At 42.6% G+C, this 13,235-nt stretch overlaps 1 protein-coding gene across 1 annotated transcript; it reads right to left on the bottom strand.

Moving 5' to 3' along the window:
• Window positions 1–306: 306 nt before the first annotated feature.
• On the bottom strand, window positions 307–13,178 carry edem2 (ER degradation enhancer, mannosidase alpha-like 2). The gene is made up of 11 exons (XM_055892316.1): window positions 12,962–13,178; window positions 11,260–11,370; window positions 6,371–6,410; window positions 6,154–6,259; window positions 5,897–6,022; window positions 5,517–5,728; window positions 5,215–5,356; window positions 4,981–5,105; window positions 4,754–4,898; window positions 4,540–4,661; window positions 307–4,406 (listed from the first exon to the last, which is right to left on the bottom strand). Exons 1-11 carry the CDS (start codon window positions 13,066–13,068, stop codon window positions 3,930–3,932), a joined length of 1,713 nt encoding a protein of 570 aa, XP_055748291.1. The 5' UTR covers window positions 13,069–13,178; the 3' UTR covers window positions 307–3,929.
• Window positions 13,179–13,235: the final 57 nt, after the last annotated feature.

The following is a 13,235-nucleotide window of genomic DNA, read 5'->3' as shown; positions in this document are numbered from 1 at the left end:
AGCCACTTCACAACACATGAATTCATGTTCCGACGCAGAGCTTTCCTTTCAGCACCAACCATGGAGTGAATCCTTACCACCTCTCTACACCTGGCTATCAGTGGAGCCTCATCTGGCAGAAAAACAGTTCATTCAGCCTCATTTACTGCCTTTTTAAAACCATAGCTGATATGGCTGACTTGTTTAAACAAATATGGTTTCTACTGACACCTGAATTTGTGCAAGTTGATAAGAACCGCAATTCTCCTTCAATAGCGAACGCCACCATGATTTTGGACTTCTGAACCATACAAAAACATTAAAGCCTACCATTAAGTATTTTATTAGGGCTAAAAAGGAAGGAAAATACAATCACCTTGACCCACTTTTATAGACAATATACCAAACGCACTGCGCAAATAAAACAACCCTCGCAATGTCAACTGTAATTACATGGGTCATTACTGAACTTTTTGTTGAAAAAAAATATTTGAATGAGAAGAGACTGTCACTGGCAAACATGGTTACAGACCCAACAACATATAGTATCCGCTCCTCGAGGAGAAAAGCACATGAGCTAATTATAATACACAAAGTAAGCAAAACAATGAAATAATTCCAACACTGCCTAAAATGATTAATAAGATAGACCTATATAAGCAATATAACAATTGAGATGTACAAACTATGACATGAGGGAACAATGAGCGGATAAGATGCAAGCCGTACGTTTCAATTAAAACATACAGTGCATTCGTTAAGTATTCAGATCCCTTGACTTTTTCCACATTGTTACATTACAGCCTTATTCTAAAATGGATTACATTTACACACAATACCCCATAATGACAAAGCAAAAACAGGTTTAAAAACTGAAATATCACATTTACATAAGTATCCAGACCCTTTAATCGCTGCACCATTGGCAGCGATTACAGCCTTGAGTCTTCTTGGGTATGACGCTACAAGGTTGGCACACCTGTATTTGGGGAGTTTCTCCCATTTTCCTGTCAGGTTAGATGGGGAGTGTCGCTGCACAGCTATTTTCAGGTCTCTCCAGAGATGTTCGATCAGGTTCAAGTCCAGGCTCTGGCTGGGCCACTCAAGGACAGTCAGAGACTTGTCCCGAAGCCACTCCTGCATTGTCTTGGCTGTGTGCAGGTCGTTGTCCTGTTGGAAGGTAAACCTCCGCCCCAGTCTGAGGTTCTGAGCGCTCTGGAGCAGGTTTTCATCAAGGATCTCTCTGTACTTTGCTCCATTCATCTTTCCCTCGATCCTGACTAGTCTCCCAGTCCCTGCCGCTGAAGAACATCCCCACAGGATGATGCCGCCACCACGCTTCACCTTAGGGATGGTGCCACCACGCTTCACCGTAGGGATAGTGACACCACGCTTCACCGTAGGGATGGTGCCGCCAGGTTTCCTCCAGACGTGATGTGACATTCAGGCCGAAGAGTTCAACCTTGGTTTCATCAGACCAGAGAATCTTGTTTCTCATGGTCTGCGAGTCTTTAGGTGCCTTTTGGCAAACTCCAAGAGGGCTGTCATGTGCCTTTTACTGAGGAGTGGTGTCTGTCTGGCCACTCTACCATAAAGGCCTGATTGGTGGAGTGCTGCGTAGATGGTTGTCCTTCTGGAAGGTTCTCCCATCTCCACAGAGTAACTCTGGAGCTCTGTCAGAGTGACCATCGTATTCTTGGTCACCTCCCTGACCAAGGCCCTTCTCCCCCGATTGCTCAGTTTGGATGAGCGGCCAGCTCTAGGAAGAGTATTGGTGGTTCCAAACTTCTTCCATTTAAGAAATATGGAGGCCACTGTGTTCTTGGGGACCTTCAAGGCTGCAGAATTATTTTGGTACCCTTCCCCAGATCTGTGCCACGACACAATCCTGTCTCAAAGCTCTAAGGACAATTCCTTCGACTCTGTGGCTTGGTTTTTGCTCTGACATGCACTGTCAACTGTGGGACCTTACATAGACAGGTGTGTGCCTTTCCAAATCATGTCCAATCAATTGAATTTACCACAGGTGGACTTCAATCAAGTTGTTGAAACATCTCAAGGATGATCAATGGAAACAGGATGCACCTGAGCTCAATTTCGAGTCTGAATACTTATGAATACTCAATAGCACTCCACACTGCCCTTTCTCACCTGGACAAAAGGAACACCTATGTGAGAATGCTGTTCATTGACTACAGCTCAGTGTTCAACACCATAGTGCCCACGAAGCACATCACTAAGATAAGGACTAAACACCTCCCTCTGCACCTGGATCCTGGACTTCCTGACGGGCCGCTCCCAGATGGCAAGAGTAGGCAAAAACACGTCTGCCACACTGATCCTTAACACTGGGGCCCCTCAGGGGTGTGCCCCCTCCTGTATTCCCTGTTCACCCACGACTGTGTGGCCAAGCACGACTCCAACACCATCATTAAGTTTGCTGACGACACAACAGTGGTAGGCCTGATCACCGACAACGATGGGACGGCCTATAGGGAGGTGGTCAGAGAACTGGCAGTGTGGTGCCAGGACAACACTCTCTCCCTCAATGTGAGCAAGACAAAGGAGCTGATCGTTGACTACAGGAAAAGGCGGGCCGAACAGGCCCCCATTAACATCGACGGGGCTGTAGTGGAGCGGGTCGAGAGTTTCAAGTTCCTTGGTGTCCACATCACCAACTATCATGGTCCAAACATACCAAGACAGTCGTGAAGAGGGCACAACAAAACCTATTCCCCCTCAGGATACTGAAAAGATTTGGCATGTGTCCTCAGATCCTCAAAAGGTTCTTCAGCTGCACCATTGAGAGCATCCTTATCGATTGCATCACTGCCTGGTATGGCAACTGCTCGGCATCACTGGGGCCAAGCTTCCTGCCATCCAGGACCTATACAATAGGCGGTGTCAGAGGATAGTCCATAAAAATGTCAGAGACTCCAGTCATCCAAGTTATAGACTGTTTTCTCTGCTACCGCACGGCAAGCGGTACCGGAGCGCCAAGTCTAGGACCAAAAGGCTCCTCAACAGCTTCTACCCCCAAGTCATAAGACTGCTGAACAATTAATAAAATCGCCACCGGACAATTTACATGGACCCCCCCTTTTTGTACACTGCTGCTACTCACTGTTTATTATCTATGCATGTCACTTCACCCCCACCTACATGTACGAATTACCTCAACACACTGACTCGGTACCGGTGCCCCCTGTATATAGTCTCATTATTGTTATTGTGTTACTTTTTATTTTAGCCTACTTGGTAAATATTTTCTTAACCTACAGTGCAGTTCAAGGAGAGTTAAGGGCTTGTAAGTGAGCTTTTCACGGTAAAGTCTACACTTGTTGTATTCGGCTCACGCCAAATAAAGTTTGATTTATATAAATACGTTTTTTTATTTTATACAATTGCAAAAATGTCTAAAAACCTGTTTTCGCTTTGTCATTATGGGTATTGTGTGTGGATTATTTAATCCATTTTAGAATAAGGCTGTACTGTACCAAAATGTGGAGAAAGTACTTTCCGAATACACTCAGTAATGAAGTGTTTATATACATCCTTGGTTCCATCACTTGAGTATGAAAATGTTTAATGCAAACTATTATTTATTCATACCTTTCCTAACCACATGCCTATATTACAATGTATTTCACAAACCAAGGGCAATGCCATGAATCAGAAAGCATTTTGTATAATGAAAACCACAGTAAATCTTTAATTTTCAGTGTTCAGTTAAAAGCTGGATACTTCAGGATTTTGGCAATGATGCCCTTTATCTACTTCCCCAGATTTCGATGAACTCGTCGATACCATTTTTATGTTTCTGTGTCCAGTATGAAGGAAGTTAGAGGTAGTTTCGCGAGCCCATGCTAACTAGCATTAGTGTAATGACTGGTCTATGGGTAAAATGAAAATAGCAGCTCAAACTTAGTGAAAACATTTGTAAGTCCATGTCATGTGCTGTCTGTGAAGACTTGACCCATGACAGCTAGCCGTGCGCTGAAGGGCTGCATAGGGCAGGAGAGGAGAGGGGCTTTCCTCCTGCTCCCAGGCTTCAGTGCTATACTTTCTGAGGGATCCATGACAGGTGGCTCGGTCTCACTGTCTGTCTCCTGTGATTGGGTATCCTGTGGACTGGCGAGGGGCTCTGATAGGTTAAGGAGGATGTCCTGCAGCTCTCTGCGTTCCTCCTGCTTGCGGCTGCAGCAGTGAAGGGCAGCAGGGTCCAGGGGGTGGGCCTCTGTGTTAAAGATGTAACCCCCTGCCCCCAAAACACAGTCCTCACTGGGGCCAGTGCCCAGCTCAAAGTCCAGGCCACTGTTGTGAAGGAAGTTATCTGGATCAAACAGAAGGTAGAGGTACTTGATGGTTTCTGCCAGGAAGAAGGACTCCATGCGGTTGTCCAGCTTGTGATCTCTGATATCTTTCACCTGAGGGAGGTAGTAAAACAACAAAACAATTCTCAATCACAAACAACTTCTGTACGGAACATTCTGAATAGTCCTAAGTAAGTAAGTAAGTATTTGCTATCCAGCGGAGTCTTGAGGAGCGTAAACCACTCACACTGGCATAGCCACAGGGGACCCGTGTAATCTTCTCAATGGACTCCACAGCATCTCGACCGAGCTGCAGAAAGGTGTGGTCACCAGTGGCTTTGTACAGGTACATGGCACTCTCTATCAGCTCTGAAACAAGAAAAGGTGCAAAATACAAATACCAAGAAATCTTCAGTATGACCCTTATGCATTATTGTAAGTGAGCAGGTTGTGTCTGGTACCTGGCCGTAAAGGGTATCCTTCTCTCTTGTCTACAGTGTATCCCTGTGGAATACTGTAGAATTCCGGCAGTCCTCCAAATTGCCTCCACACTGTGTAGTAGTTGTGGAAAGTCCTCAATGCACTGTCCAGCTCACCGATCAAACTCTGAAACATTCACACAAACAAATTAGATTTTCTCGGTTAAGAGGGAATACAATAGATAAGCAAAATGAGAAATGTAGTTTACCTGTAGCCCTGGCCAGAAGGCCTCCAGTGATTGGAAAACAGGCATAGAGACTGTTCCCTTGTGCATCTGGACCCACAGGTACCAGTCATCAAACTTGGTGTAGTTTTTAATCGCCTTGTCATACTCTGTGGATGCCCAAAAATATAAACATCTATGACTAATGTGCTTGTAATGTCAAATTTGTATCCATCTACCACATGATCAAGTGGTCTGATGATAAACTAGTAATACTACCTAAGAACATTGATAGCAGTTCCTCATCTTGTAGCATGATAGAGCCCTTCACCAGGTACTCAAAGTACGAGTCCACACCGGCCCCTATACCTGCGTCCTGGGCCACCCATTTCTTGGAGAGGACATCAATGTGGTTCCCCACCTGGAAAAAAGAAACAGCTCCTCGGTCACTGGGTCTGACAAAGTGTACCAAGCAATCTAAAGGTTTCAATAAATCTACTGTATGAATATTACACAAATCACAAGACAGCATAAAACAGATTGTCACAGGACTAAATCGGCAGCTCTTTTTGCCGACTCACCAGTCCTATCTCAGAGCGTGTCTTCCACAGTGACCGGAGGGCCTTGCGCGCCACGTCCTCAAATACGGGGTCCCCAGTGAGCCGGCTAAGGGCTGAGAACTCCAGGATGAAGGTGCCCACCCCAGCAGTACAGGTGACAGGGGTCTCTGTAGGGTTCACCCCTCTAAGCAGGTTCACCGTGCCATAGGGCATCCCTGTGGGCGTCTGGAACGCTGCAGACGAAAATAAAATGTTAAGGGGAAAAGGTGAGCCTAAGTCTGGTCATATACAGAGCCAGGCAAATGCAATGTCAGAGCCATATGGCCATATGTTAGTGTGCATGTGTGTGTCCTGGGCATCTGGAAGATGCAATAATAAAATAAATAATGTGGACAGCTCACCAGGGAGGAGTTTTCGTGCTGCGTCCTCAGCCATCCTGAGGAGGGGTCCAGAACAAGGCCAGCCAGGCTCCACCTCCATCCCAGCACGCTTAGACAGCAGGTGGGCAGACAGAAGACCACCCACCACTGCAGACAGAAACCCAGCTCAGTTACAACCAACTAAAACACAGCTAAAAACCTACATACATCTCCTAGACAAGAGCATTGTTTGACACTTTTTCATAGCTTAAATTTGAACCTATTCCCAGTAATCTCACCTCGAATGTTAGTCTCAAAAACAGAGGCATTGACATCGATGTCAAAGTCCACAGTGTCCTGAAGCAGAGTTGCCACACGCTGAAACTCTGTATGGTTTCCCAGAATCTGAAAAAAGCAAATTGAGGCAACAAGATTGGGAGCCCATTTAGTAGCTCATTGTCGCAGGTGTTGAATGACAAACTTAATATAAGATAATGATGATGAGAAGGTGCATACCAGCAATGTATCCAGGGCATCTATCAAAGTCAGTGAAACACTGAAAAAGAAATGAGAGGTGCAACATCATAGTCAAGTCAAGACACTGCAAAATGATTGAATTTGCCTCTCAGATTGGAAAAGTGTGTTGTGGTATTGCGTTCACAATTTAAATGACTGAATGTATGTGTATTGTTTGTTTTTTGGGGATATCGCCTAGGACGATATGGCCAAGACTATTTTCTAAGTAAGACAACTAGAAACATTTAAACTGTCTTATCGAGACTTAAGTGTTTTACTGCAAGATATGAATTGCCACAATTGAATGTTACTCAAATTATGTATTAAAACAGAAAAATAAAGTAGATAGCCCAAAGGACCTTGAAAAAATGTAAAGTAAAAAAAAGATCTACCAAATTGTGTGATGGGCACTTTTTCAAATGGAAAAAGAAATGGTCTCTAAAATAAACAAAACAGTTCTGGGTCCATACATGTTAAGAGAAGATGACAGTTTAATTAGTTAAAGAATTTCAACAAGTGTTTGCAATTGTAGTATGTCATTTATTGAAAAAAATGTGTTGTTTAACAACTGACCCACAGATTTCTGCTGACTCCACAGGCTTCAAGCTTCCTTTTTAAAAGGCATTTTCTCAGCTATTTGCAATACAGGTATGATTGAAGAATGAAGCTGGTGTTAACCATGGGCTTTGCTACACAGAAAGCAGCAGTTTACTATTGTCAACACTGATTAAATCAGTAGACCTATATCCATATCTTTGAAATACCATATACAGTGTATTCGGAAAGTATTCAGCCCCCTTCCCTTTTTCCACATTCTGTTACGTTAGCCCCATTTCTAAAATGGAATCAATGAAATATCATCAATCTACACATAATACCCCATAAATACAAAGCGAAAACAGGTTTAGAAATGTTTGCCAATTATTTACACCAGTATTTAGACCCTTTGCTATGAGACTCAAACTTGAGCTCAGGTGCATCCTGTTTCCATTGATCATCCTTGATGTTTCTACAACTTCATTGGAATCCATCTGTGTTTTTTTTAGTTGATTGGACAAGATTTGGAAAGGCACACACCTGTCTCTATAAAGGGTCCCACAGTTGACAGTGTATGTCAGAGCAAAAACCAAGCCATGAGGTTGAAGGAATTGTTCATTGAGCTCCGAGACAGGATTGTGTCGAGCTACAGATTTGTGGAAGGGTACCAAAAACATTTCTGCAGCATTGAAGGTCCCCAAGAATACAGTGGACTCCATCATTCTTAAAAATGGAAGAAGCTTGGAACAACCAAGACTTCCTAGAGCTGGCTGCCCAGACAAACTGAGCAATAGGGGGAGTAGGGCCTTGGTCATGGAGGTGATCAAGACCCCGATGGTCACTTACAGAGTTCAAGAGTTCCTCTGTGGAGTTTCCTCAAAAGGCACCTAAAGGATTCTCAGACCATTGAGAAACAAGATCTGGGTTTGATGAAACCAAGATTGAACTCTTTAGCCTGAATTCTAAGCGTCACATCTGGAGGAAACCTGGCATCATCCCTACGGTGAAGCATGGTGGTGGCAGCATCATGGTGTGGGGATGTTTTTCAACAGCAGGCACTGGTAGACTATTCAGGATCAAAGGAAAGATGAATGGAGCAAAAGTACAGAGAGATCCTTCTTGAAAACCTGCTCCAGAGCGCGCTCAAGACCTCAGGGGCGAAGGTTCACCTTCCAACAGGACAACAACCCTAAGCACACAGCTAAGATAATGCAGGAGTGGCTTCAGGACAAGTCACCGAATGTCCTTGAGTGGCCCAGCCAAAGCCCGGACTTGAACCTGATCGAACATCTCTGGAGACGTGAAAATAGCTGTGCAGCGACGCTCCCCGTCTAACCTGACAGAGCTTGAGAGGGTCTGCAGAGAAAAATGGGAGAAACTCCCCAAATACAGGTGCGCCAAGCTTGTAGCGTCATACGCAGGAATACTCGAGGCTGTAATCGCTGCCCAAGGTGCTTCAACAAAGTACTGAGTAAAGGGTATGAATACTTAATTTATGTAAATGTGATATTTCCTTTATTTATATTTTAAATTTTCAAACATTTCGAAAAACCTGTTTTTGCTTTGTCATTATGGGGTATTGTGTGTAGACCGAGTGGAAAAAACTATTGAATACATTTTAGAATAAGGCTGTAACTTTCTATTTTTTTTTTTTTTTTTTTTAAATAACTTTTTTGCAAATGCATTGAAAATGAAATACAGAAATATTTAAAGTATCATACCTGAGTCAATACTTTGTAGAAGCAAGCACATTTGGCAGGATTACAGCTGTGAGTCATTGTGGGTAAGTCTAAGAGCGTTCCACATCTGGATTGTACAACATTTGCCCATTACTCTTTTCAAAATTCTTCAAGCTGTGTCAGATTGGTTGTTGATCATTGCTAGACAACCATTTTCAGGTCTTGCCATAGATTTTCAAGTAGATTTAAGTCAAAGCTGTAACTCGGACACTCTAGGTAAATTGTCCTCTTGCTAAGCAACTCCAGTGTAGATTTGGCCTTGTGTTATAAGTTATTGTCCTGCTGAAAGGTGAATTAATCTCCCAGTGTTGGGTGGAAAGCAGACCGAGACAGGTTTTCCTCTAGCATTTTGCCTGTATTTAGCTCCATTACATTTATGTTTTCTCCAGAAAAACTCCCCCGTCCTTAACAATTACAAGCATACCCACAACATGATGCAGCCACCACTATGCTTGAAAATATGGGGAGTGGTACTCAGTAATGTGTTTTATTGAACCAAACATAACACTTTGTATTCAGGACAAAAAGTGAATTGCTTTGCCACATTTTTTGCAGTATTACTTTAGTGCCTTGTTGCAAACAGGATGCATGTGTTGGAATATTTCTATTCTGTACAGGCTTCCTTTTCACCATGTCAACTAGGTTAGTATTGTGGACTAACTACAATGTTGATCCAGCCTCAGTTCTCTCCTATCACAGCCATTAAACTCTGTAACTGTTTTAAAGCCATCATTGAAAGTCAGTTTTTCTTTTTACCCATCTACCAATCGGTGCACTTCTTTGCAAGACATTGGAAAACCTCCCTGGTCTTTGTGGTTGAATCTGTGTTTGAAATTCACTGCTCGACTGAGACCTTACAGATAATTGTATATGTGGGGTACAGAGATGAGGTAGTCATTAGAAAATCATGTTAAACTTATTGCACACAGAGTGAGTCCATGCAACTTATGTGACTTGTTAAGCACATTTTTACTCCTGAACTTATTTAGACTTGCCATAAAGGGGTTGAATACTTATTGACTCAAGACATTTCAGCTTTTAATTTTTAATTCATTTGTAACATTTCTAAAAACATTATTCCACTTTGACATTATGGTGTATTTTGTGTAGGCTAGTGACAAAAAAAATCTACATTTAAATCGATTTTAAATTAAGGATGTAACACATTTTGGAAAAAGTCAAGGGGTGTGAATATACTGTATCTGCAGATAGTTGCCCCCAAAAACTACAAGTATGCAAACTAGGGAGCCAAATCAACAGCTACTGATGAGTCATTTACTTTAACGTCACTGTCTGACAAGGCCTGATGGACTTCATATCGAAAATACAAACGAGATGTTTATTTTATTTGTCCCAATGCGATGCCATGGACATACTACGTAGTTGTATGATTTATGAATGGCAAGGATATGAGATCTACTTTAATCAATCAATCAGTTCGACAGCATTTAGAAACTAGTCAAGCTTGCTGTTAGTCAATCAAATCACAGTAAGCATATGCGCCAGCACTTCGTAGCTGCATATTTAACACACAAGATAAAATAAATGAATGTGCTAGAAAACAATAGGCTAAGTGGATTTTAACTAATCGTTACCACATTATATGGGATGTGCAAAATGACTCACATAGACAATGAAAGAGCATCACTCCCTCTCCCTCCGTGTAAAGACATTTGACTGCAACCACAGCGTACACGGCACAAACACACCCAGGTACCGGGAGGCAGGACAAACAGCAGACTGTCAAACCAGCAGTGCTTCCCTGTCATCGCTCACTTTGTGCAGACAGGTGCCTGTCCCATCAATAGATCACTAGGAGATGCATATCGTTAGAGGACAAGGAAGAGAGAGGCCCAACTCGGCAGAAAATCTGTCTCACTCCATCAGGTGGCGTTTTTCTGTTGTGTCACACACAAAGCAAGGAGTTTTTGTATGGAGGTCAACGAAGTGTTGAATTTGGTCAACCAAAAAATGTATGGCTTATTTGCTACTCGAGGTTGATTTGATCAAATAGAAGTTTCATAATGCTTAAGTTGTTACGAGTGTACTGATATAAGTAGGACACGTGCCATCCCGGCAACTTTGAGAAAAAACACTATCGTAGTTGTCTCGAGATGGGTTATGCATATTCATGCTTTGAGGCTAGTAGCACAGCATCTCTATCCATTGAATACAGGCGGTTGACATCAACAACCCTCAAGAATATTCAAAAAAGGATTACAATAATGAGATGTATCCAACAATCCAAAGAAAGGATAGGAGAGAGCTAGCTGTGCCACTTTGTGGACAACTCCCATTGGTAGGGCAGAGAGACATGTATCGTGTCAGTATATCCAAAATATTTTATGTAGTTCATTCTAGCGGGAGTGGGCTTGGCTGACTTTTTTTCCCGGACTTGCGAATTGAGTAGCCTAGTTCATTTAAGTGGAAAAAGTACCCGGCTGAAAATGAGTGTGTAAACCGGCTCTATAGGACAGCCGGTGCTAGTGGATAACACTGAGGTTTCAGGTGGTTTGGTCTGTTGATTGTCCAGGTATTAGTCTTGGCTGTGTCATTCACAGGAAATTACAACATTGGTTTATTGTCTAACAACTGCAGAGGCAATAGTCATACCTGCCCCATGTATCCTGGCCATCACAGGTCAGGGGTCGCAGTTCGTCATATGGATAAGCATGATCCAAGTAGCTGTTGTATGCATGGTAAAACATGGACTTGATTTTCTCCCTGTCAGGAAAGAACAAACCTGAGTAGATAAGGTGTAAAAGGAGCAGGTCAAGCGGAACCCCATGACTAATCCTAGCCCTTGATCACGATTCGATTCCATTACACAATTTATTGGACTAAAGCACAAATCAAAAAAAAGAATTTGACATGTGTGAACGAGCGAGTACACGCTGGAATTACACTGATCAAAAAATAGAAATTCAACATGCAACATTTTAAAAGATTTTACTTACAGTTCATAAGGAAATTAGTCAATTGAAATAAATAAATTAGGCCCTAATATATAGATTTCACATGACTGGGACTACAGATAACCATCGGTTGGTCATAGACTACCTTAAAAAAAGGTTAGGAGCGTGGATCAGAAAGCCAGGCATAAGATACAGACAGCGAACATAACATTTTATTGATGGCAATTTGAATGCACAAAGATACCTTGATGAGATCCTGAGGCCCGTTGTCGTGCCATTCATTCGCCACCTTCACCTCATGTTTCAGTATGATAATGCATTGCTCCATTTCACAATGATCTGTACACAATTCCTGGAAGCTGAAAATGTCCCAGTTCTTCCATGGCCTGCATACTCACCAGATATGTCACCCATTGAGCATGTTTGGGACGCTCTGGACAAAGTGTATGACAGTGTGTTCCAGTTCCTGTCATTTTTCAGCAACTTCACACAGCAATTGAAGAGGAATGGTGGGACAACATACCACAGGCCACAATCAACAGCCTGATCAACTCTATGCAAAGGAGATGTGTTGTGCTGAGGCAGCTAGTGACTGGTTTTCTGATCCAAACACCTGCTCTTTCTTTAAGTTATCTGCGATCAACCGATTCATATCTGTATTCCCAGTCATGTGAAATCCACAGATTAGGGCATGATGAATTTATTTCATTGTGACTTATTTCCTTATATGAACTTTAACTCAGTAAAATATTTGTTTAATTGTTGCATGTTGCTTTTATATTTTTGTTCAGATTAAATTCAAGCGCATGATGCCATTGACGCTAGCAGCCTGTCTGTTTTCTCTCCTTCACTGCCTTGCATTCAAATTTTGAATTGCGTTTTAAAAGGCATCTTCTGTACAGGTTGTTTGTATCAATCTGGACATGAACACGCGTCATTTGCAGTACGGTTTTAGGACCTTATCAGCGAGAAATCCTTTTTTTTTTTTTTAAGTGACATTGATACACACCCTTGATATGGTTAGTGTTCTCACACCGCCATATCTCGACGTTACAGCACTTGTTTATGAAAACAGACGTAGAACAAGAAGCGACCACCTGTGCTGATTAGCTATATCGAGTGCTCCGAACATCTGTGTGTAAACGTAACTCGGGAAGTGTAGTTCCGTCGGATAGAAGCACTCAAATATTTTTAATTTGAAGGATGTTTCGAAATCCGACGAAACCTTAAACACAGGATCGAGATTGTAGTTCACACGAGCTAGTCTTGGGCTTAACTAATGGCTGAAAACTGTAGGGAGAAGACAGAATATCGCCTAGAATTTGAGAGTTACAACATAACGTTAGCTAACTACAGACGTGTGATAAAAGCCTAACGTCACTAGATTGTCATTACTGTACCTGTAGTGTGCCATCTCCAGCTCTGTAAACTCTTGTCCTTTCGCATTGCTGATCAATGTAAAGACGTGAATTACGCACAAAATAGTAGTGCATAGCAACCTAAGCATGAGTAAACGAGGTATAGCTAGGATAACAGCTAAAAACACTGATTAAATTATCAAACGCAACACCACCACACACTAGGGATCGCAAAACAGGAAGTAAATTGAATAGACATGACGCGTGCGTGGTGGGTGCTGAACTATTCCGCAACCTGACGACCTACACATTTCCT

This window comes from Salvelinus fontinalis, chromosome 31 (genome assembly GCF_029448725.1).
Source record: "Salvelinus fontinalis isolate EN_2023a chromosome 31, ASM2944872v1, whole genome shotgun sequence".
Classification (NCBI taxonomy): domain Eukaryota; kingdom Metazoa; phylum Chordata; class Actinopteri; order Salmoniformes; family Salmonidae; genus Salvelinus; species Salvelinus fontinalis.
The sequence above is the reverse complement of the archived record's forward strand: the minus strand, read 5'-3'. Positions and strand labels throughout refer to the sequence as shown.

Coding starts and splice junctions, on each gene's coding strand:
- edem2 (XM_055892316.1), bottom strand. CDS start 13,068: ATGCTTAGGTTGCTATGCACTACTATTTTGTGCGTAATTCACGTCTTT. Junction 6,411..11,259: donor GGCCAGGATACATGGGGCAG/GTATGACTATTG, acceptor TTTCTTTTTCAG/TGTTTCACTGACTTTGATAG. Junction 5,357..5,516: donor CACGCTCTGAGATAGGACTG/GTGAGTCGGCAA, acceptor TCTTTTTTCCAG/GTGGGGAACCACATTGATGT.